The sequence below is a fragment of the Drosophila miranda genome (assembly GCF_003369915.1).
Source record: "Drosophila miranda strain MSH22 chromosome Y unlocalized genomic scaffold, D.miranda_PacBio2.1 Contig_Y44_pilon, whole genome shotgun sequence".
NCBI classification, from domain to species: domain Eukaryota; kingdom Metazoa; phylum Arthropoda; class Insecta; order Diptera; family Drosophilidae; genus Drosophila; species Drosophila miranda.
The window spans coordinates 1-22983 of NW_022881630.1; the positions used below are offsets into that span (position 1 = coordinate 1).

At 44.2% G+C, this 22983-nt stretch overlaps 2 protein-coding genes and 1 long non-coding RNA gene across 4 annotated transcripts; 1 reads left to right on the top strand and 2 right to left on the bottom strand.

The window, feature by feature from the left end:
• Positions 1-3229: 3229 nt before the first annotated feature.
• LOC117194879 lies at positions 3230-9299 on the bottom strand. Of its 2 annotated transcripts, XM_033399341.1 has the most exons (3): positions 9216-9299; positions 8710-9155; positions 3367-5758 (listed from the first exon to the last, which is right to left on the bottom strand). In XM_033399341.1, exon 3 carries the CDS (start codon positions 5715-5717, stop codon positions 4311-4313), a length of 1407 nt encoding a protein of 468 aa, XP_033255232.1. In that variant the 5' UTR covers positions 5718-5758; positions 8710-9155; positions 9216-9299; the 3' UTR covers positions 3367-4310. The 2 variants fall into 2 exon arrangements, with proteins under 2 accessions (XP_033255231.1, XP_033255232.1); XM_033399340.1 differs by lacking the exons at positions 8710-9155; positions 9216-9299 and adding an exon at positions 3230-3307 and having other exon boundaries at positions 3368-8034.
• Positions 9300-10824: 1525 nt separating this feature from the next.
• Positions 10825-17719, top strand: LOC108162358. The gene is made up of 2 exons (XM_033399342.1): positions 10825-10975; positions 16771-17719. The coding sequence occupies exons 1-2, from the start codon at positions 10933-10935 to the stop codon at positions 17448-17450; spliced, it is 723 nt and encodes a 240-aa protein (XP_033255233.1). The 5' UTR covers positions 10825-10932; the 3' UTR covers positions 17451-17719.
• A 3430-nt stretch (positions 17720-21149) lies between these two features.
• On the bottom strand, positions 21150-21410 carry LOC117194880. The gene is made up of 2 exons (XR_004474928.1): positions 21251-21410; positions 21150-21190 (listed from the first exon to the last, which is right to left on the bottom strand). It is a non-coding gene; the product is annotated as an uncharacterized LOC117194880 (long non-coding RNA).
• Between the last annotated feature and the right edge of the window lie 1573 nt (positions 21411-22983).

Genomic DNA, 22983 nt, shown 5'->3' on the forward strand with positions numbered 1-22983 from the left:
CTTTTGATAATCGAAGATTCATCCCTATCAAGAGTTATGGGTTCAGCTACTTGTTCGTTACCAAAAACCTTGTTGAAGAATTTCGAATTGGACACAAACTTTCTCAGTTCGAATCCTCCCTTTTTGTGAATGTCAACTATCTCCTTCACGACTCTCACAGCCGATTCTTCGGATGAAAAACAATGCACCAAATCGTCCACATAATGGTTTTTAATAATGGCATTCACCGCATCTGGATACGATTCCTTAAATTCAAGTGCGTTTCTATTTTTCACATATTGAGCAGAGGCCGGTGAACATTTGGCTCCAAAGGTCATGACCTGCATTTCATACTCCTTCATCTCGTCGCCTGGATTCTTCCTCCATAGTATGCGTTGGGCACATCGATCCTCCTTTCGTATTATGACTTGGTGGAACATTTCTGCCTATGTCAGCACAGACTCCAATCGGTTTCTGTCTGAACCTCATAAGAATGTCCGTTAGGATTGATACCCGTCGGGCCAGTCATGAGCATGGAGTTTAACGACACTCCATCGACTTCTGCAGCCGCGTCGAAAACAATTCTCAACTTGCCGGCTTGTTAGGATTTAAGACCCAAAATGAGGCAGGAACCATTCTTTTTCTGTCCACTTCCAGTTCATTGCTTGTGATATGCCGAATGTATGACTTTTCTTCGTATGCTTCCATCAGGTCGCAGTATTTTTTGTAGCACTCTGGATCATGTATAAATTTTCTTTCCAAAGACAATTGTCTCTTTATTGCCATTTTCTTGCTGTCAGGCAAGACGACGTCATCCACTTTCCATAGTAATCCGTTTCAAAACGGTCACCAATACGTTTTTGTCGTGGTTGATAGCAATCGGTTCGATCTCTCAGTTTCTCGACCTTCTACGTGGTTTTTCACAATCCGCACATCCATTTCCGTATTTGTGATGTAGTCTCGCACCAACTGTTCAATGTGCTCGTCATTGTGTTTAACCAGATGTACGGCCTTTACATAACTCATGGTTCCTGATTCTCCGCGACATTTTCCATACGCAACCCATCCCAGATTGGTTAATGCAATGGCTGGCCCAACGTATCCCATAGATCTCATTTGCTTTGGAGCTATCAAATGTAGGTTATCTAGTCCGATTAGTATTTCAGGTCTAGCATTTCTATAGCCTTTCAAAGGAATACTCTTTATATGTGGGTATTGCGAACTTAGCTCAGACATGTTTACGGATTGCTTCGGCAGCCGTAAATCCTTAATAGTCCTTACTCCGTTTAGTGCATAGACCTTGCCTCCACGTTCATCAGATATTCCAATATTAAATCGGCTGACCAATTCCGTTGATGTCTTTTCTCCAAACCATTGCAATGTCAGACTTTCTTTGGGCCCATGTAATCCTAACTCGTCTGCCAGGCTTTCATTTATAAGGGTTACTGCAGAACCTTCATCCAAAAAGGCGTGGCACCTCACTATTTTATTTTTAGCATGAAGATTAACAGGCAATATCTTAAACAAATCATTGAGCTAGCCTCATGCGTTGCTGTTCCTGTGAACTTTACTTCCTCGCCTGGTTGATTAACTGATTCTGCATGGAGCAAACGGTGAATGCGTTTGGCACATCCATCAAGTCCACATTGGTGATGTCGTCTACATTTTTGACTACGATGGCCGTACTTTAGGCAATTGAAGCATAATTTTCTTTCCCTTACATGCAGCCATTTTTTTTCAAGTTCTAACTGGCAAATGAGTTACAGTTTTCCAAGTCGTGTTTCCCATTGCAGACGGAGCACGCCTTCATGGTTACAAGTCCGATGTCGTTTGCATGGAATAGTCTCGACTTTTCCTTCTTTGGCTTGAACGTCGCCTGATCGTCAACCAATCCTGCGTCTTGCACTTCTTCGGCCAATCCCTGAAGCCATAGACTTAAATGACTGGTCGATTTTTCATCTCCTAGTTGCTTGGAATGGCGTGCCCACTCCAGTCTCTGTTGCACTGGCAACTTTAAGATTAACTTCTCCATTAATGTTGGGTTTTTTAACTGCTGATGTGCGTTAGCTGCTTCTAAGAATGAAGCCAAGTTTTGTACCTTCATTTTGAACTCTACTAATTGTTCCAATCTCCCTTCGCGAATGCTCGGAAATTCTCTAACGCGACTAATATGGCTTTTTACGAGTTTCTCCGGTCTACCAAAATTTGGTTTAAGGGTCTCTAAAATATTTGAAACGTTAGAACTGTGAATAAGCAAACATTCAACGGTCTCCCTAGCCTTGCCCTTTATTGCCTTTTGGAGGCGTAACAAATTTTGCCTGTCACTGTATCCGTACTCTGCAGTGGTCATAGTGAAAGCTTCGTTGAACATTGGCCACTCTTCGGGAGCACCATTAAACTCCGGTAGATCGTACAACTTTCTTTGCGTTTCCTGAGAAGGAACCGGTTGCCTTGGTGATGAGACTGCGTCTGATATCACTGAGGGCTCAGCCGTGGTTGATTGTGGTCCTGGCTCGCCAGTTCTCCTTCCACTAATACCAAGGGATCGCAGAAGTATATTAGTTTTTTCCATTTGAATTTGATTCATCCGCAGAACTTCCATTTGGAACCATTTGCATTGCATTGGCCCGCTGACTTTCTTGCATTTGGCGCCACATCTCCATCATAACGTTAACAACGCCATGTGATGGGCTTCTTTTGATGTGCCGGGCCCGGCCCCCTCCATATTTGAGGCTTCACCTTGCGCGGATTCTCTTTCCACTTTTCCCATCTCAACGTTGTCCTCGTCCATTTCATCCGTTGCCCTTAATTTGCTCATTGCTCTGGTAATCATCACCCGCAGACTAACCTTTCCCCAAATCAACAATCAAATTGGCACTTACCAAACAAACCACAATCCAGAAATTTTCACTCGATTTCATCAGCCAACTGCGCACTCAAGCCTCTAGTTGCTGGCCCGCAAGAACTTCGTTGGTTAGAGCGAGATGGCAGTATGTGCACGATCTCGCATACATACATATAAATGTGCGCTTTTTTCAGCTGCCTGACGTGCGCACCCACGTTGGCCTCCGTGTTCTGCAATGTTTATTATCCACCCACGAGCGAGATGACCGTCTCCTTGTGGGTTCCGTCGCTTTTCCAATGTCCAGTATACTTCAGTGCTTGCACCACGAGTTTCTGCCCGTCTTCATACAAACTCCAAGAACTCTAGCGTCATTGGCTTCCAAGAAGTGAAATAAAAGATGTTGAGTCCAGGAACGTGAGAATTGCGGATAAAACACAATCTCTTATCTTCATAGGTATTTAGGCGTTGGTTGCGTTTTATTTCCTATTTGCAAAAGGAGGTTAGTACATTTTATTCTTATATGTAGGTAATATATCTACGCACGCTTCGTCTTTTCTCCCCGCTCTTTCTTCGACTGCTCAAACTAATGTGACCTTCTTGTCTTTTCATAGTGTGGCCATTTTTCTTCTCTCTTTTTTCTTTACGTAGGGTATCTGTGCCCTTGCTTAAAACTAAGTATATATAAGCTAATTTTTCTCGACAACATCCCCACCACCGTGAATCAAGCACGCTCGTGATTCACAATATGTCTAGCTTTTCCAGCATACAGGTTGGGCGGTGTAGAACTCCAGCCGTCGTCTTTACAGTGGCTGAGCGAACCTGTCCGTCGCGTCCAGGCGTGACTGCTAGAATAACTCCCTTTTTCCATTGAGATCGATGAAGATTCTTATCACAGATAAGAACAATGTCCATTTCAGCGAGTGGTGGCATTGGGTGATGCCACTTTGTCCGTCTGCATAGGTCTGGTAGGTACTCATTGAGCCACTTGTTCCAAAATGAGTGTGAGATCTGCTGAGCGATGCGCCATTCCTTTCGAGTTGGCTGGTACTTCTCCTCTTGTGGATGTGGTGTCTGGCTAGAATTGGGAGAACCTAAAAGAAAGTGATTAGGGGTTATCGGATCGTCTGTGGGGTTATCCAGAGCAATGTGTGTAAGCGGTCTGGAATTTACTATGTTTTCAGCGTTACACATTAGGCTATACAGTATGTCTTCTTTCAGGTTTTTGTCATGCAGCGCGTGTCCTATGGCCCTCTTCACACTGCGTACCAATCTTTCCCAGCACCCACCTGCATGGGGGTTTAGCGGGCAATTAAACAGCCATTCGATCTGCTTGGTTGACAGCTCGTTCGCTATTCTAATGTGATCGAGGTCCTGTAATTCTCTTTTCAATTCACGCTCAGCTCCCACCAAAATGGTACCATTGTCAGATCGGATTCTTACTGGTCTTCCGCGTAAGGCATGTAAATATGCATATCCAGCGTTTCTTCTATCCAGGCCTTCCTCTTACAACCAGAAACGGTCCCATATAAACGATTCCAACATATGAGAATAAGCGTACGTACGGAGAGAGTCTGTCCTTAGGAAGTTGTCCCATTAATGGCATTTTTGGTGAAGCTCTCTGGATTTTACAAGTCATACAATTTCTAGCTGCACGGCGAACCTCCTGTCGGCAGTGTGGTATGTAGTACTTTCTGCGTATTTCTGCTATAATTGTGTTTTCATTCTGGTGTTTCCATAGCTCGTGATAATGTCGCACGATCAATTTTGTAACGTGATGCCCTTGGGGCATTAATATTGGACGCCTGGTTTCTTCTCCAACCGAACATGCGTTATTAATACGCCCATTCATGCGGATCACTTCTCTTCCGTCTATGATCGGAGACAACTTCCACAGCTTGCTGTTCTTTTCGATGGACTGTCCAGTCAATAGCGCCACCCGCTCATCATGAAATGCAACATCCTGTACATTGCGGATCACTATGAGTACAGCTTCTTCAATTTCAGCTACATCAAGGTAGACTTTTCGTTTGATCTTACGATCACACATCCTGTAGACCCAAGCGACAACTCGCATCCGCCTTGTAAATGAAGAGAACCTTTCCAGCAACTCCCTGAATACGATATTGACAGATCCATTTGAAGACATCTCATTGATTGATAACGTAAACTTGCTTCTTAGTTCCAGTTCCGTGTCACCAACGTCTGAAGTTCCTAGATTCCATTGACTTGCGTCCTCTTGAAGGAATTGAGGGCCTCTCAACCAGGAGGTTTCTCGAGTTCCAGATCTGAGTTTGGTGCCAAAGTCTGCCGGGTTATCCTTAGTAGGCACCCAATGCCAATCTTCCAACCTTGTGGCTTCAAGTATCTCGTCAATTCTGTGTCCTACATATGGCTTATATTTTCTGTGATCTGATTTAATCCATGCTAAGACAGTCTTGGAGTCGGACCACATGTGGACACATTTGGGGTTGACGTCGTGACCCTCAAGAATACATTTCCTGAGACGAGTTCCTAGCACTGCCGCCTGTAGCTCGAGCCTGGGTATGGTCGATAGTTTCATTGGGGCACACTTGGTCTTTCCCATTATAAATGCGGACTTCCATCCAGATTTCGTACGTATGCGCCAGTATCCAACTGCTGCATAAGCTGACTCACTCGCATCGCAAAATATGTGTAGTTCAATTGGTTCCCCAAAGAACTCTTCAGCGTAACATCGGGGTATCCTTATCTTGCATGCTTGGCTTAGGCTGCGCAACCAACATTTCCATTGCTTTATATCGTCGCCCTCAATTGGCTGGTCCCACTCTGTTCGCTTTTGCCATTTTGACTGCAGAAGCAGTTTAGCGATCAGGGAATATTCGGCTAGAATTCCAAATGGGTCAAACACAGACATAACCACTCGCAATACTTCTCGCTTAGACGGTATTCTTGATTCTGAAAAGATTGATGCGTCAATTTTGTTAAACGAAAGAGAGAACCCAAATTCGTCGCTGCGTGTACACCAGTACATTCCCAGGACCTTTTGATAATTCGAAGATTCATCCCTATCAAGAGTTATGGGTTCAGCTACTTGTTCGTTACCAAAAACCTTGTTGAAGAATTTCGAATTGGACACAAACTTTCTCAGTTCGAATCCTCCCTTTTTGTGAATGTCAACTATCTCCTTCACGACTCTCACAGCCGATTCTTCGGATGAAAAACAATGCACCAAATCGTCCACATAATGGTTTTTAATAATGGCATTCACCGCATCTGGATACGATTCCTTAAATTCAAGTGCGTTTCTATTTTTCACATATTGAGCAGAGGCCGGTGAACATTTGGCTCCAAAGGTCATGCCCTGCATTACATACTCCTTCATCTCGTCGCCTGGATTCTTCCTCCATAGTATGCGTTGGGCACATCGATCCTCCTTTCGTATTATGACTTGGTGGAACATTTCTGCTATGTCAGCACAGACTCCAATCGGTTTCTGTCTGAACCTCATAAGAATGTCCGTTAGGGATTGATACCCGTCGGGGCCAGTCATGAGCATGGAGTTTAACGACACTCCATCGACTTCTGCAGCCGCGTCGAAAACAATTCTCAACTTGCCGGGCTTGTTAGGATTTAAGACCCCAAAATGAGGCAGGAACCATTCTTTTTTCTTGTCCACTTCCAGTTCATTGCTTGTGATATGCCGAATGTATGACTTTTCTTCGTATGCTTCCATCAGGTCGCAGTATTTTTTGTAGCACTCTGGATCATGTATAAATTTTCTTTCCAAAGACAATTGTCTCTTTATTGCCATTTTCTTGCTGTCAGGCAAGACGACGTCATCCACTTTCCATAGTAATCCCGTTTCAAAACGGTCACCAATACGTTTTGTCGTGGTTGATAGCAATCGGTTCGATCTCTCAGTTTCTCGACCTTCTACGTGGTTTTTCACAATCCGCACATCCATTTCCGAATTCGTCTCGCACCAACTGTTCAATGTGCTCGTCATTGTGTTTAACCAGATGTACGGCCTTTACATTACTCATGGGTCCTGATTCTCCGCGACATTTTCCATACGCAACCCATCCCAGATTGGTTAATGCAATGGCTGGCCCAACGTATCCCATAGATCTCATTTGCTTTGGAGCTATCAAATGTAGGTTATCTAGTCCGATTAGTATTTCAGGTCTAGCATTTCTATAGCCTTTCAAAGGAATACTCTTTATGTGTGGGTATTGCGAACTTAGCTCAGACATGTTTACGGATTGCTTCGGCAGCCGTAAATCCTTAATAGTCCTTACTCCGTTTAGTGCATAGACCTTGCCTCCACGTTCATCAGATATTCCAATATTAAATCGGCTGACCAATTCCGTTGATGTCTTTTCTCCAAACCATTGCAATGTCAGACTTTCTTTGGGCCCATGTAATCCTAACTCGTCTGCCAGGCTTTCATTTATAAGGGTTACTGCAGAACCTTCATCCAAAAAGGCGTGGCACCTCACTATTTTATTTTTAGCATGAAGATTAACAGGCAATATCTTAAACAAAATCATTGAGCTAGTCTCATGCGTTGCTGTTCCTGTGAACTTTACTTCCTCGCCTGGTTGATTAACTGATTCTGCATGGAGCAAACGGTGAATGCGTTTGGCACATCCATCAAGTCCACATTGGTGATGTCGTCTACATTTTTGACTACGATGGCAGTACTTTAGGCAATTGAAGCATAATTTTCTTTCCCTTACATGCTGCCATTTTTTTTCAAGTTCTAACTGGGCAAATGAGTTACAGTTTTCCAAGTCGTGTTTCCCATTGCAGACGGAGCACGCCTTCATGGTTACAAGTCCGATGTCGTTTGCATGGAATAGTCTCGACTTTTCCTTCTTTGGCTTGAACGTCGCCTGATCGTCAACCAATCCTGCGTCTTGCACTTCTTCGGCCAATCCCTGAAGCCATAGACTTAAATGACTGGTCGATTTTTCATCTCCTAGTTGCTTGGAATGGCGTGCCCACTCCAGTCTCTGTTGCACTGGTAACTTTAAGATTAACTTCTCCATTAATGTTGGGTTTTTTAACTGCTGATGTGCGTTAGCTGCTTCTAAGAATGAAGCCAAGTTTTGTACCTTCATTTTGAACTCTACTAATTGTTCCAATCTACCTTCGCGAATGCTCGGAAATTCTCTAACGCGACTAATCTGGCTTTTTACGAGTTTCTCCGGTCTACCAAAATTTTGTTTAAGGGTTTCTAAAATATTTGAAACGTTAGACCTGTGAATAAGCAAACATTCAACGGTCTCCCTAGCCTTGCCCTTTATTGCCTTTTGGAGGCGTAACAAATTTTGCCTGTCACTGTATCCGTACTCTGCAGTGGTCATAGTGAAAGCTTCGTTGAACATTGGCCACTCTTCGGGAGCACCATTAAACTCCGGTAGATCGTACAATTTTCTTTGCGTTTCCTGAGAAGGAACCGGTTGCCTTGGTGATGAGACTGCGTCTGATATCACTGAGGGCTCAGCCGTGGTTGATTGTGGTCCTGGCTCGCCAGTTCTCCTTCCACTAATACCAAGGGATCGCAGAAGTATATTAGTTTTTTCCATTTGAATTTGATTCATCCGCAGAACTTCCATTTGGAACTGCTGCATTTGCATTGCATTGGCCCGCTGACTTTCTTGCATTTGGCGCCACATCTCCATCATAACGTTAACAACGCCATGTGATTGGGCTTCTTTTGATGTGCCGGGCCCGGCCCCTCCATATTTGAGGCTTCACCTTGCGCGGATTCTCTTTCCACTTTTCCCATCTCAACGTTGTCCTCGTCCATTTCATCCGTTGCCCTTAATTTGCTCATTGCTCTGGTAATCATCACCCGCAGACTAACCTTTCCCCAAATCAACAATCAAATTGGCACTTACCAAACAAACCACAATCCAGAAATTTTCACTCGATTTCATCAGCCAACTGCGCACTCAAGCCTCTAGTTGCTGGCCCGCAAGAACTTCGTTGGTTAGAGCGAGATGGCAGTATGTGCACGATCTCGCATACATACATATAAATGTGCGCTTTTTTCAGCTGCCTGACGTGCGCACCCACGTTGGCCTCCGTGTTCTGCAATGTTTATTATCCACCCACGAGCGAGATGACCGTCTCCTTGTGGGTTCCGTCGCTTTTCCAATGTCCAGTATACTTCAGTGCTTGCACCACGAGTCTCTGCCCGTCTTCATACAAACTCCAAGAACTCTAGCGTCATTGGCTTCCAAGAAGCGAAATAAAAGATGTTGAGTCCAGGAACGTGAGAATTGCGGATAAAACACAATCGCTTATCTTCATAGGTACTTAGGCGTTGGTTGCGTTTTATTTCCTATTTGCAAAAGGAGGTTAATACATTTTATTCTTATATGTAGGTAATATATCTACGCACGCTTCGTCTTTTCTCCCCGCTCTTTCTTCGACTGCTCAAACTAATGTGACCTTCTTGTCTTTTCATAGTGTGGCCATTTTTCTACTCTCTTTTTTCTTTATGTAGGGTATCTGTGCCCTTGCTTAAAACTAAGTATATATAAGCTAATTTTTCTCGACAACAATCTTTTCAGAATCAAGAATACCGTCTAAGCGAGAAGTATTGCGAGTGGTTATGTCTGTGTTTGACCCATTTGGAATTCTAGCCGAATATTCCCTGATCGCTAAACTGCTTCTGCAGTCAATATGGCAAAAGCGAACAGAGTGGGACCAGCCAATTGAGGGCGACGATATAAAGCAATGGAAATGTTGGTTGCGCAGCCTAAGCCAAGCATGCAAGATAAGGATACCCCGATGTTACGCTGAAGAGTTCTTTGGGGAACCAATTGAACTACACATATTTTGCGATGCGAGTGAGTCAGCTTATGCAGCAGTTGGATACTGGCGCATACGTACGAAATCTGGATGGAAGTCCGCATTTATAATGGGAAAGACCAAGTGTGCCCCAATGAAACTATCGACCATACCCAGGCTCGAGCTACAGGCGGCAGTGCTAGGAACTCGTCTCAGGAAATGTATTCTTGAGGGTCACGACGTCAACCCCAAATGTGTCCACATGTGGTCCGACTCCAAGACTGTCTTAGCATGGATTAAATCAGATCACAGAAAATATAAGCCATATGTAGGACACAGAATTGACGAGATACTTGAAGCCACAAGGTTGGAAGATTGGCATTGGGTGCCTACTAAGGATAACCCGGCAGACTTTGGCACCAAACTCAGATCTGGAACTCGAGAAACCTCCTGGTTGAGAGGCCCTCAATTCCTTCAAGAGGACGCAAGTCAATGGAATCTAGGAACTTCAGACGTTGGTGACACGGAACTGGAACTAAGAAGCAAGTTTACGTTATCAATCAATGAGATGTCTTCAGATGGATCTGTCAATATCGTATTCAGGGAGTTGCTGGAAAGGTTCTCTTCATTTACAAGGCTGATGCGAGTTGTCGCTTGGGTCTACAGGATGTGTGATCGTAAGATCAAACGAAAAGTCTACCTTGATGTAGCTGAAATTGAAGAAGCTGTACTCATAGTGATCCGCAATGTACAGGATGTTGCATTTCATGATGAGCGGGTGGCGCTATTGACTGGACAGTCCATCGAAAAGAACAGCAGGCTGTGGAAGTTGTCTCCGATCATAGACGGAAGAGGAGTGATCCGCATGAATGGGCGTATTAATAACGCATGTTCGGTTGGAGAAGAAACCAGGCGTCCAATATTAATGCCCCAAGGGCATCACGTTACAAAATTGATCGTGCGACATTATCACGAGCTATGGAAACACCAGAATGAAAACACAATTATAGCAGAAATACGCAGAAAGTACTACATACCACACTGCCGACAGGAGGTTCGCCGTGCAGCTAGAAATTGTATGACTTGTAAAATCCAGAGAGCTTCACCAAAAATGCCATTAATGGGACAACTTCCTAAGGACAGACTCTCTCCGTCCATTCTCATATGTTGGAATCGACTATATGGGACCGTTTCTGGTTATAAGAGGAAGGAGTACCGATAAACGCTGGATAGGCATATTTACATGCCTTACAATAAGAGCAATTCATTTGGAAATTGCCAGGGACCTGACAACAGATACGTGTCTTCGAGTATTGCATAACTTCATGGCGCGGCGCGGAAGACCAGTAAGAATCCGATCTGACAATGGTACCAATTTGGTGGGAGCTGAGCGTGAATTGAAAAGAGAATTACAGGACCTCGATCACATTAGAATAGCGAACGAGTTGTCAACCAAGCAGATCGAATGGCTGTTTAATTGCCCGCTAAACCCCCATGCAGGTGGGTGCTGGGAAAGATTGGTACGCAGTGTGAAGAGGGCCATAGGACACGCGCTGCATGACAAAAACCTGAAAGAAGACATACTGTATAGCCTAATGTGTAACGCTGAAAACATAGTAAATTCCAGACCGCTTACACACATTGCTCTGGATAACCCCACAGACGATCCGATAACCCCTAATCACTTTCTTTTAGGTTCTCCCAATTCTAGCCAGACACCACATCCACAAGAGGAGAAGTACCAGCCAACTCGAAAGGAATGGCGCATCGCTCAGCAGATCTCACACTCATTTTGGAACAAGTGGCTCAATGAGTACCTACCAGACCTATGCAGACGGACAAAGTGGCATCACCCAATGCCACCACTCGCTGAAATGGACATTGTTCTTATCTGTGATAAGAATCTTCATCGATCTCAATGGAAAAAGGGAGGTATTCTAGCAGTCACGCCTGAACGCGACGGACAGGTTCGCTCAGCCCCAGTGAATATGACGGCTGGAGTTCTACACCGCCCAACCTGTATGCTGGCAAAGCTAGACATATTGTGAATCACGAGCGTGCTTGATTCACGGTGGTGGGGATGTTGTCGAGAAAAATTAGCTTAAATATACTTAGTTTTAAGCAAGGGCACAGATACCCTACATAAAGAAAAAAGAGAGAAGAAAAATGGCCACACTATGAAAAGACAAGAAGGTCACATTAGTTTGAGCAGTCGAAGAAAGCGGAAGGAGGAAAGACGAAGCGTGCGTATATATATTACCTACATATAAGAATAAAATGTATTAACCTCCTTTTGCAAATAGGAAATAAAACGCAACCAACGCCTAAGTACCTATGAAGATAAGCGATTGTGTTTTATCCGCAATTCTCACGTTCCTGGACTCAACATATTTTATTTCGCTTCTTGGAAGCCAATGACGCTAGAGTTCTTGGAGTTTGTATGAAGACGGGCAGAAACTCGTGGTGCAAGCACTGAAGTATACTGGACATTGGAAAAGCGACGGAACCCACAAGGAGACGGTCATCTCGCTCGTGGGTGGATAATAAACATTGCAGAACACGGAGGCCAACGTGGGTGCGCACGTCAGGCAGCTGAAAAAAGCGCACATTTAAATGTTTCTATGCGAGATCGTGCACATACTGCCATCTCGCTCTATCCAACGAAGTTCTTGCGGGCCAGCAACTAGAGGCTTGAGTGCGCAGTTGGCTGATGAAATCGAGTGAAAATTTCTGGATTGTGGTTTGTTTGGTAAGTGCCAATTTGATTGTTGATTTGGGGAAAGGTTAGTCTGCGGGTGATGATTACCAGAGCAATGAGCAAATTAAGGGCAACGGATGAAATGGACGAGGACAACGTTGAGATGGGAAAAGTGGAAAGAGAATCCGCGCAAGGTGAAGCCTCAAATATGGAGGGGGCCGGGCCCGGCACATCAAAAGAAGCCCAATCACATGGCGTTGTTAACGTTATGATGGAGATGTGGCGCCAAATGCAAGAAAGTCAGCGGGCCAATGCAATGCAAATGCAGCAGTTCCAAATGGAAGTTCTGCGGTTGAATCAAATTAAAATGGAAAAAACTAATATACTTCTGCGATCCCTTGGTATTAGTGGAAGGAGAACTGGCGAGCCAGGACCACAATCAACCACGGCTGAGCCCTCAGTGATATCAGACGCAGTCTCATCACCAAGGCAACCGGTTCCTTCTCAGGAAACGCAAAGAAAATTGTACGATCTACCGGAGTTGAATGGTGCTCCCGAAGAGTGGCCAATGTTCAACGAAGCTTTCACTATGACCACTGCAGAGTACGGATACAGTGACAGGCAAAATTTGTTACGCCTCCAAAAGGCAATAAAGGGCAAGGCTAGGGAGACCGTTGAATGTTTGCTTATTCACAGTTCTAACGTTTCAAATATTTTAGAGACCCTTAAACAAAATTTTGGTAGACCGGAGAAACTCGTAAAAAGCCAGATTAGTCGCGTTAGAGAATTTCCGAGCATTCGCGAAGGGAGATTGGAACAATTAGTAGAGTTCAAAATGAAGGTACAAAACTTGGCTTCATTCTTAGAAGCAGCTAACGCACATCAGCAGTTAAAAAACCCAACATTAATGGAGAAGTTAATCTTAAAGTTGCCAGTGCAACAGAGACTGGAGTGGGCACGCCATTCCAAGCAACTAGGAGATGAAAAATGGATCAGTCATTTAAGGCAATGGCTTCAGGGATTGGCCGAAGAAGTGCAAGACGCAGGATTGGTTGACGATCAGGCGACGTTCAAGCCAAAGAAGGAAAAGTCGAGACTATTCCATGCAAACGACATCGGACTTGTAACCATGAAGGCGTGCTCCGTCTGCAATGGGAAACACGACTTGGAAAACTGTAACTCATTTGCCCAGTTAGAACTTGAAAAAAAATGGCAGCATGTAAGGGAAAGAAAATTATGCTTCAATTGCCTAAAGTACTGCCATCGTAGTCAAAAATGTAGACGACATCACCAATGTGGACTTGATGGATGTGCCAAACGCATTCACCGTTTGCTCCATGCAGAATCAGTTAATCAACCAGGCGAGGAAGTAAAGTTCACAGGAACAGCAACGCATGAGGCTAGCTCAATGATTTTGTTTAAGATATTGCCTGTTAATCTTCATGCTAAAAATAAAATGGCAGACGAGTTAGGATTACATGGGCCCAAAGAAAGTCTGACATTGCAATGGTTTGGAGAAAAGACATCAACGGAATTGGTCAGCCGATTTAATATTGGAATATCTGATGAACGTGGAGGCAAGGTCTATGCACTAAACGGAGTAAGGACTATTAAGGATTTACGGCTGCCGAAGCAATCCGTAAACATGTCTGAGCTAAGTTCGCAATACCCACACATAAAGAGTATTCCTTTGAAAGGCTATAGAAATGCTAGACCTGAAATACTAATCGGACTAGATAACCTACATTTGATAGCTCCAAAGCAAATGAGATCTATGGGATACGTTGGGCCAGCCATTGCATTAACCAATCTGGGTTGGGTTGCGTATGGAAAATGTCGCGGAGAATCAGGACCCATGAGTAATGTAAAGGCCGTACATCTGGTTAAACACAATGACGAGCACATTGAACAGTTGGTGCGAGACTACATCACGAATTCGGAAATGGATGTGCGGATTGTGAAAAACCACGTAGAAGGTCGAGAAACTGAGAGATCGAACCGATTGCTATCAACCACGACAAAACGTATTGGTGACCGTTTTGAAACGGGATTACTATGGAAAGTGGATGACGTCGTCTTGCCTGACAGCAAGAAAATGGCAATAAAGAGACAATTGTCTTTGGAAAGAAAATTTATACATGATCCAGAGTACTACAAAAAATACTGCGACCTGATGGAAGCATACGAAGAAAAGTCATACATTCGGCATATCACAAGCAATGAACTGGAAGTGGACAAGAAAAAAGAATGGTGCCTGCCTCATATTGGGGTCTTAAATCCTAACAAGCCCGGCAAGTTGAGAATTGTTTTCGACGCGGCTGCAGAAGTCGATGGATTGTCGTTAAACTCCATGCTCATGACTGGCCCCGACGGGTATCAATCCCTAACGGACATTCTTATGAGGTTCAGACAGAAACCGATTGGAGTCTGTGCTGACATAGCAGAAATGTTCCACCAAGTCATAATACGAAAGGAGGATCGATGTGCCCAACGCATACTATGGAGGAAGAATCCAGGCGACGAGATGAAGGAGTATGAAATGCAGGTCATGACCTTTGGAGCCAAATGTTCACCGGCCTCTGCTCAATATGTGAAAAATAGAAACGCACTTGAATTTAAGGAATCGTATCCAGATGCGGTGAATGCCATTATTAAAAACCATTATGTGGACGATTTGGTGCATTGTTTTTCATCCGAAGAATCGGCTGTGAGAGTCGTGAAGGAGATAGTTGACATTCACAAAAAGGGAGGATTCGAACTGAGAAAGTTTGTGTCCAATTCGAAATTCTTCAACAAGGTTTTTGGTAACGAACAAGTAGCTGAACCCATAACTCTTGAAAGGGATGAATCTTCGAATTATCAAAAGGTCCTGGGAATGTACTGGTGTACACGCAGCGACGAATTTGGGTTCTCTCTTTCGTTTAACAAAATTGACGCATCAATCTTTTCAGAATCAAGAATACCGTCTAAGCGAGAAGTATTGCGAGTGGTTATGTCTGTGTTTGACCCATTTGGAATTCTAGCCGAATATTCCCTGATCGCTAAACTGCTTCTGCAGTCAATATGGCAAAAGCGAACAGAGTGGGACCAGCCAATTGAGGGCGACGATATAAAGCAATGGAAATGTTGGTTGCGCAGCCTAAGCCAAGCATGCAAGATAAGGATACCCCGATGTTACGCTGAAGAGTTCTTTGGGGAACCAATTGAACTACACATATTTTGCGATGTGTGAGTCAGCTTATGCAGCAGTTGGATACTGGCGCATGCGTACGAAATCTAAATGGAAGTCCGCATTTATAATGGGAAAGACCAAGTGTGCCCCAATGAAACTATCGACCATACCCAGGCTCGAGCTACAGGCGGCAGTGCTAGGAACTCGTCTCAGGAAATGTATTCTTGAGGGTCACGACGTCAACCCCAAATGTGTCCACATGTGGTCCGACTCCAAGACTGTCTTAGCATGGATTAAATCAGATCACAGAAAATATAAGCCATATGTAGGACACAGAATTGACGAGATACTTGAAGCCACAAGGTTGGAAGATTGGCATTGGGTGCCTACTAAGGATAACCCGGCAGACTTTGGCACCAAACTCAGATCTGGAACTCGAGAAACCTCCTGGTTGAGAGGCCCTCAATTCCTTCAAGAGGACGCAAGTCAATGGAATCTAGGAACTTCAGACGTTGGTGACACGGAACTGGAACTAAGAAGCAAGTTTACGTTATCAATCAATGAGATGTCTTCAGATGGATCTGTCAATATCGTATTCAGGGAGTTGCTGGAAAGGTTCTCTTCATTTACAAGGCGGATGCGAGTTGTCGCTTGGGTCTACAGGATGTGTGATCGTAAGATCAAACGAAAAGTCTACCTTGATGTAGCTGAAATTGAAGAAGCTGTACTCATAGTGATCCGCAATGTACAGGATGTTGCATTTCATGATGAGCGGGTGGCGCTATTGACTGGACAGTCCATCGAAAAGAACAGCAAGCTGTGGAAGTTGTCTCCGATCATAGACGGAAGAGAAGTGATCCGCATGAATGGGCGTATTAATAACGCATGTTCGGTTGGAGAAGAAACCAGGCGTCCAATATTAATGCCCCAAGGGCATCACGTTACAAAATTGATCGTGCGACATTATCACGAGCTATGGAAACACCAGAATGAAAACACAATTATAGCAGAAATACGCAGAAAGTACTACATACCACACTGCCGACAGGAGGTTCGCCGTGCAGCTAGAAATTGTATGACTTGTAAAATCCAGAGAGCTTCACCAAAAATGCCATTAATGGGACAACTTCCTAAGGACAGACTCTCTCCGTACATACGCTTATTCTCATATGTTGGAATCGACTATATGAGACCGTTTCTGGTTGTAAGAGGAAGGCCTGGATAGAAGAAACGCTGGATATGCATATTTACATGCCTTACGCGGAAGACCAGTAAGAATCCGATCTGACAATGGTACCAATTTGGTGGGAGCTGAGCGTGAATTGAAAAGAGAATTACAGGACCTCGATCACATTAGAATAGCGAACGAGTTGTCAACCAAGCAGATCGAATGGCTGTTTAATTGCCCGCTAAACCCCCATGCAGGTGGGTGCTGGGAAAGATTGGTACGCAGTGTAAAGAGGGCCATAGGACACGCGCTGCATGACAAAAACCTGAAAGAAGACATACTGTATAGCCTAATGTGTAACGCTGAAAACATAGTAAATTCCAGACCGCTTACACACATTACTCTGGATAACCCCACAGACGATCCGATAACCCCTAATCACTTTCTTTTAGGTTCTCCCAATTCTAGCCAGACACCACATCCACAAGAGGAGAAGTACCAGCCAACTCGAAAGGAATGGCGCATCGCTCAGCAGATCTCACACTCATTTTGGAACAAGTGGCTCAATGAGTACCTACCAGACTTGTGCAGACGTACAAAGTGGCATCACCCAGTGCCACCACTCGCTGAAATGGACATTGTTCTTATCTGTGATAAGAACCTTCATCGATCTCAATGGAAAAAGGGAGTTATTCTAGCAGTCACGCCTGGACGCGACGGACAGGTTCGCTCAGCCACTGTAAAGACGACGGCTGGAGTTCTACACCGCCCAACCTGTATGCTGGAAAAGCTAGACATATTGTGAATCACGAGCGTGCTTGATTCACGGTGGTGGGGATGTTGTCGAGAAAAATTAGCTTATATATACTTAGTTTTAAGCAAGGGCACAGATACCCTACGTAAAGAAAAAAGAGAGAAGAAAAATGGCCACACTATGAAAAGACAAGAAGGTCACATTAGTTTGAGCAGTCGAAGAAAGAGCGGGGAGAAAAGACGAAGCGTGCGTAGATATATTACCTACATATAAGAATAAAATGTATTAACCTCCTTTTGCAAATAGGAAATAAAACGCAACCAACGCCAAAGTACCTACATATGAAGATAAGCGATTGTGTTTTATCCGCAATTCTCACGTTCCTGGACTCAACATCTTTTATTTCGCTTCTTGGAAGCCAATGACGCTAGAGTTCTTGGAGTTTGTATGAAGACGGGCAGAAACTCGTGGTGCAAGCACTGAAGTATACTGGACATTGGAAAAGCGACGGAACCCACAAGGAGACGGTCATCTCGCTCGTGGGTGGATAATAAACATTGCAGAACACGGAGGCCAACGTGGGTGCGCACGTCAGGCAGCTGAAAAAAGCGCACATTTATATGTATGTATGCGAGATCGTGCACATACTGCCATCTCGCTCTAACCAACGAAGTTCTTGCGGGCCAGCAACTAGAGGCTTGAGTGCGCAGTTGGCTGATGAAATCGAGTGAAAATTTCTGGATTGTGGTTTGTTTGGTAAGTGCCAATTTGATTGTTGATTTGGGGAAAGGTTAGTCTGCGGGTGATGATTACCAGAGCAATGAGCAAATTAAGGGCAACGGATGAAATGGACGAGGACAACGTTGAGATGGGAAAAGTGGAAAGAGAATCCGCGCAAGGTGAAGCCTCAAATATGGAGGGGGCCGGGGCCGGCACATCAAAAGAAGCCCAATCACATGGCGTTGTTAACGTTATGATGGGGATGTGGCGCCAAATGCAAGAAAGTCAGCGGGCCAATGCAATGCAAATGCAGCAGTTCCAAATGGAAGTTCTGCGGATGAATCAAATTCAAATGGAAAAAACTAATATACTTCTGCGATCCCTTGGTATTAGTGGAAGGAGAACTGGCGAGCCACGACCACAATCAACCACGGATGAGCCTCAGTGATATCTGACGCAGTCTCATCACCAAGGCAACCGGTTCCTTCTCAGGAAACGCAAAGAAAATTGTACGATCTACCGGAGTTTAATGGTGCTCCCGAAGAGTGGCCAATGTTCAACGAAGCTTTCACTATGACCACTGTAGAGTACGGATACAGTGACAGGCAAAATTTGTTACGCCTCCAAAAGGCAATAAATAGCAAGGCTAGGGAGACCGTTGAATGTTTGCTTATTCACAGTTCTAACGCTTCAAATATTTTAGAGACCCTTAAACAAAATTTTGGTAGACCGGAGAAACTCGTAAAAATCCAGATTAGTCGCGTTAGAGAATTTCCGAGCATTCGCGAAGGGAGATTGGTACTATTAGTAGAGTTCAAAATGAAGGTACAAAACTTGGCTTCATTCTTAGAAGCAGCTAACGCACATCAGCAGTTAAAAAACCCAACATTAATGGAGGAGTTAATCTTAAAGTTGCCAGTGCAACAGAGACTGGAGTGGGCACGCCATTCCAAGCAACTAGGAGATGAAAAATCGATCAGTCATTTAAGTCTATGGCTTCAGGGATTGGCCGAAGAAGTGCAAGTCGCAGGATTGGTTGACGATCAGGCGACGTTCAAGCCAAAGAAGGAAAAGTCGAGACTATTCCATGCAAACGACATCAGACTTGTAACCATGAAGGCGTGCTCCGTCTGCAATGGGAAACACGACTGGGAAAACTGTAACTCATTTGCCCAGTTAGAACTTGAAAAAAAATGGCAGCATGTAAGGGAAAGAAAATTATGCTTTAATTGCCTAAAGTACTGCCATCGTAGTCAAAAATGTAGACGACATCACCAATGTGGACTTGATGGATGTGCCAAACGCATTCACCGTTTGCTCCATGCAGAATCAGTTAATCAACCAGGCGAGGAAGTAAAGTTCACAGGAACAGCAACGCATGAGGCTAGCTCAATGATTTTGTTTAAGATATTGCCTGTTAATCTTCATGATAAAAATAAAATAGTGAGGTGCCACGCCTTTTTCGATGAAGGTTCTGCAGTAACCCTTATAAATGAAAGCCTGGCAGACGAGTTAGGATTACATGGGCCCAAAGAAAGTCTGACATTGCAATGGTTTGGAGAAAAGACATCAACGGAATTGGTCAGCCGATTTAATATTGGAATATCTGATGAACGTGGAGGCAAGGTCTATGCACTAAACGGAGTAAGGACTATTAAGGATTTACGGCTGCCGAAGCAATCCGTAAACATGTCTGAGCTAAGTTCGCAATACCCACACATAAAGAGTATTCCTTTGAAAGGCTATAGAAATGCTAGACCTGAAATACTAATCGGACTAGATAACCTACATTTGATAGCTCCAAAGCAAATGAGATCTATGGGATACGTTGGGCCAGCCATTGCATTAACCAATCTGGGATGGGTTGCGTTTGGAAAATGTCGCGGAGAATCAGGACCCATGAGTAATGTAAAGGCCGTACATCTGGTTAAACACAATGACGGAGCACATTGAACAGTTGGTGCGAGACTACATCACGAATTTGGAAATGGATGTGCGGATTGTGAAAAACCACGTAGAAGGTCGAGAAACTGAGAGATCGAACCGATTGCTGTCAACCACGACAAAACGTATTGGTGACCGTTTTGAAACGGGATTACTATGGAAAGTGGATGACGTCGTCTTGCCTGACAGCAAGAAAATGGCAATAAAGAGACAATTGTCTTTGGAAAGAAAATTTATACATGATCCAGAGTACTACAAAAAATACTGCGACTGATGGAAGCATACGAAGAAAAGTCATACATTCGGCATATCACAAGCAATGAACTGGAAGTGGACAAGAAAAAGAATGGTTCCTGCCTCATTTTGGGGTCTTAAATCCTAACAAGCCGGCAAGTTGAGAATTGTTTTCGACGCGGCTGCAGAAGTCGATGGAGTGTCGTTAAACTCCATGCTCATGACTGGCCCCGACGGGTATCAATCCTAACGGACATTCTTATGAGGTTCAGACAGAAACCGATTGGAGTCTGTGCTGCCATAGCAGAAATGTTCCACCAAGTCATAATACGAAAGGAGGATCGATGTGCCCAACGCATACTATGGAGGAAGAATCCAGGCGACGAGATGAAGGAGTATGAAATGCAGGTCATGACCTTTGGAGCCAAATGTTCACCGGCCTCTGCTCAATATGTGAAAAATAGAAACGCACTTGAATTTAAGGAATCGTATCCAGATGCGGTGAATGCCATTATTAAAAACCATTATGTGGACGATTTGATGCATTGTTTTTCATCCGAAGAATCGGCTGTGAGAGTCGTGAGGAGATAGTTGACATTCACAAAAAGGGAGGATTCGAACTGAGAAAGCTTGTGTCCAATTCGAAATTCTTCAACAAGGTTTTTGGTAACGAACAAGTAGCTGAACCCATAACTCTTGATAGGGATGAATCTTCGCATTATCAAAAGGTCCTGGGAATGTACTGGTGTACACGCAGCGACGAATTTGGGTTCTCACTTTCGTTTAACAAAATTGACGCATCAATCTTTGTTGAGTCCAGGAACGTGAGAATTGCGGATAAAACACAATCGCTTATCTTCATAGGTACTTAGGCGTTGGTTGCGTTTTATTTCCTATTTGCAAAAGGAGGTTAATACATTTTATTCTTATATGTGTATAATATATCTACGCACGCTTCGTCTTTTCTCCCCGCTCTTTCTTCGAGTGCTCAAACTAATGTGACCTTCTTGTCTTTTCATAGTGTGGCCATTTTTCTTCTCTCTTTTTTCTTTACGTAGGGTATCTGTGCCCTTGCTTAAAACTAAGTATATATAAGCTAATTTTTCTCGACAACATCCCACCACCGTGAATCAAGCACGCTCGTGATTCACAATATGTCTAGCTTTTCCAGCATACAGGTTGGGCGGTGTAGAACTCCAGCCGTCGTCTTTACAGTGGCTGATTGAACCTGTCCGTCGCGTCCAGGCGTGACTGCTAGAATAACTCCCTTTTTCCATTGAGATCGATGAAGGTTCTTATCACAGATAAGAACAATGTCCATTTCAGCGAGTGGTGGCACTGGGTGATGCCACTTTGTCCGTCTGCATAGGTCTGGTAGGTACTCATTGAGCCACTTGTTCCAAAATGAGTGTGAGATCTGCTGAGCGATGCGCCATTCCTTTCGAGTTGGCTGGTACTTCTCCTCTTGTGGATGTGGTGTCTGGCTAGAATTGGGAGAACCTAAAAGAAAGTGATTAGGGGTTATCGGATCGTCTGTGGGGTTATCCAGAGCAATGTGTGTAAGCGTCTGGAATTTACTATGTTTTCAGCGTTACACATTAGGCTATACAGTATGTCTTCTTTCAGGTTTTTGTCATGCAGCGCGTGTCCTATGGCCCTCTTCACACTGCGTACCAATCTTTCCCAGCACACACCTGCATGGGGGTTTAGCGGGCAATTAAACAGCCATTCGATCTGCTTGGTTGACAGCTCGTTCGCTATTCTAATGTGATCGAGGTCCTGTAATTCTCTTTTCAATTCACGCTCAGCTCCCACCAAATTGGTACCATTGTCAGATCGGATTCTTACTGGTCTTCCGCGCCGCGCCATGAAGTTATGCAATACTCGAAGACACGTATCTGTTGTCAGGTCCCTGGCAATTTCCAAATGAATTGCTCTTATTGTAAGGCATGTAAATATGCCTATCCAGCGTTTATCGGTACTCCTTCCTCTTACAACCAGAAACGGTCCCATATAGTCGATTCCAACATATGAGAATGGGCGTACGTACGGAGAGAGTCTGTCCTTAAGAAGTTGTCCCATTAATGGCATTTTTGGTGAAGCTCTCTGGATTTTACAAGTCATACAATTTCTAGCTGCACGGCGAACCTCCTGTCGGCAGTGTGGTATGTAGTACTTTCTGCGTATTTCTGCTATAATTGTGTTTTCATTCTGGTGTTTCCATAGCTCGTGATAATGTCGCACGATCAATTTTGTAACGTGATGCCCTTGGGGCATTAATATTGGACGCCTGGTTTCTTCTCCAACCGAACATGCGTTATTAATACGCCCATTCATGCGGATCACTCCTCTTCCGTCTATGATCGGAGACAACTTCCACAGCTTGCTGTTCTTTTCGATGGACTGTCCAGTCAATAGCGCCACCCGCTCATCATGAAATGCAACATCCTGTACATTGCGGATCACTATGAGTACAGCTTCTTCAATTTCAGCTACATCAAGGTAGACTTTTCGTTTGATCTTACGATCACACATCCTGTAGACCAAGCGACAACTCGCATCCGCCTTGTAAATGAAGAGAACCTTTCCAGCAACTCCCTGAATACGATATTGACAGATCCATCTGAAGACATCTCATTGATTGATAACGTAAACTTGCTTCTTAGTTCCAGTTCCGTGTCACCAA

Excerpts from the sequence above, each read along its gene's own strand:
- LOC117194879 (XM_033399340.1), bottom strand. The coding sequence starts at position 6,809 with ATGACGAGCACATTGAACAGTTGGTGCGAGACGAATTCGGAAATGGAT.
- LOC108162358 (XM_033399342.1), top strand. The coding sequence starts at position 10,933 with ATGGCGCGGCGCGGAAGACCAGTAAGAATCCGATCTGACAATG. Across the intron at positions 10,976-16,770 it reads AAGAATCCGATCTGACAATG|GTACCAATTTGGTGGGAGCT; the intron begins GTACCAATTTGG and ends GATCTGACAATG.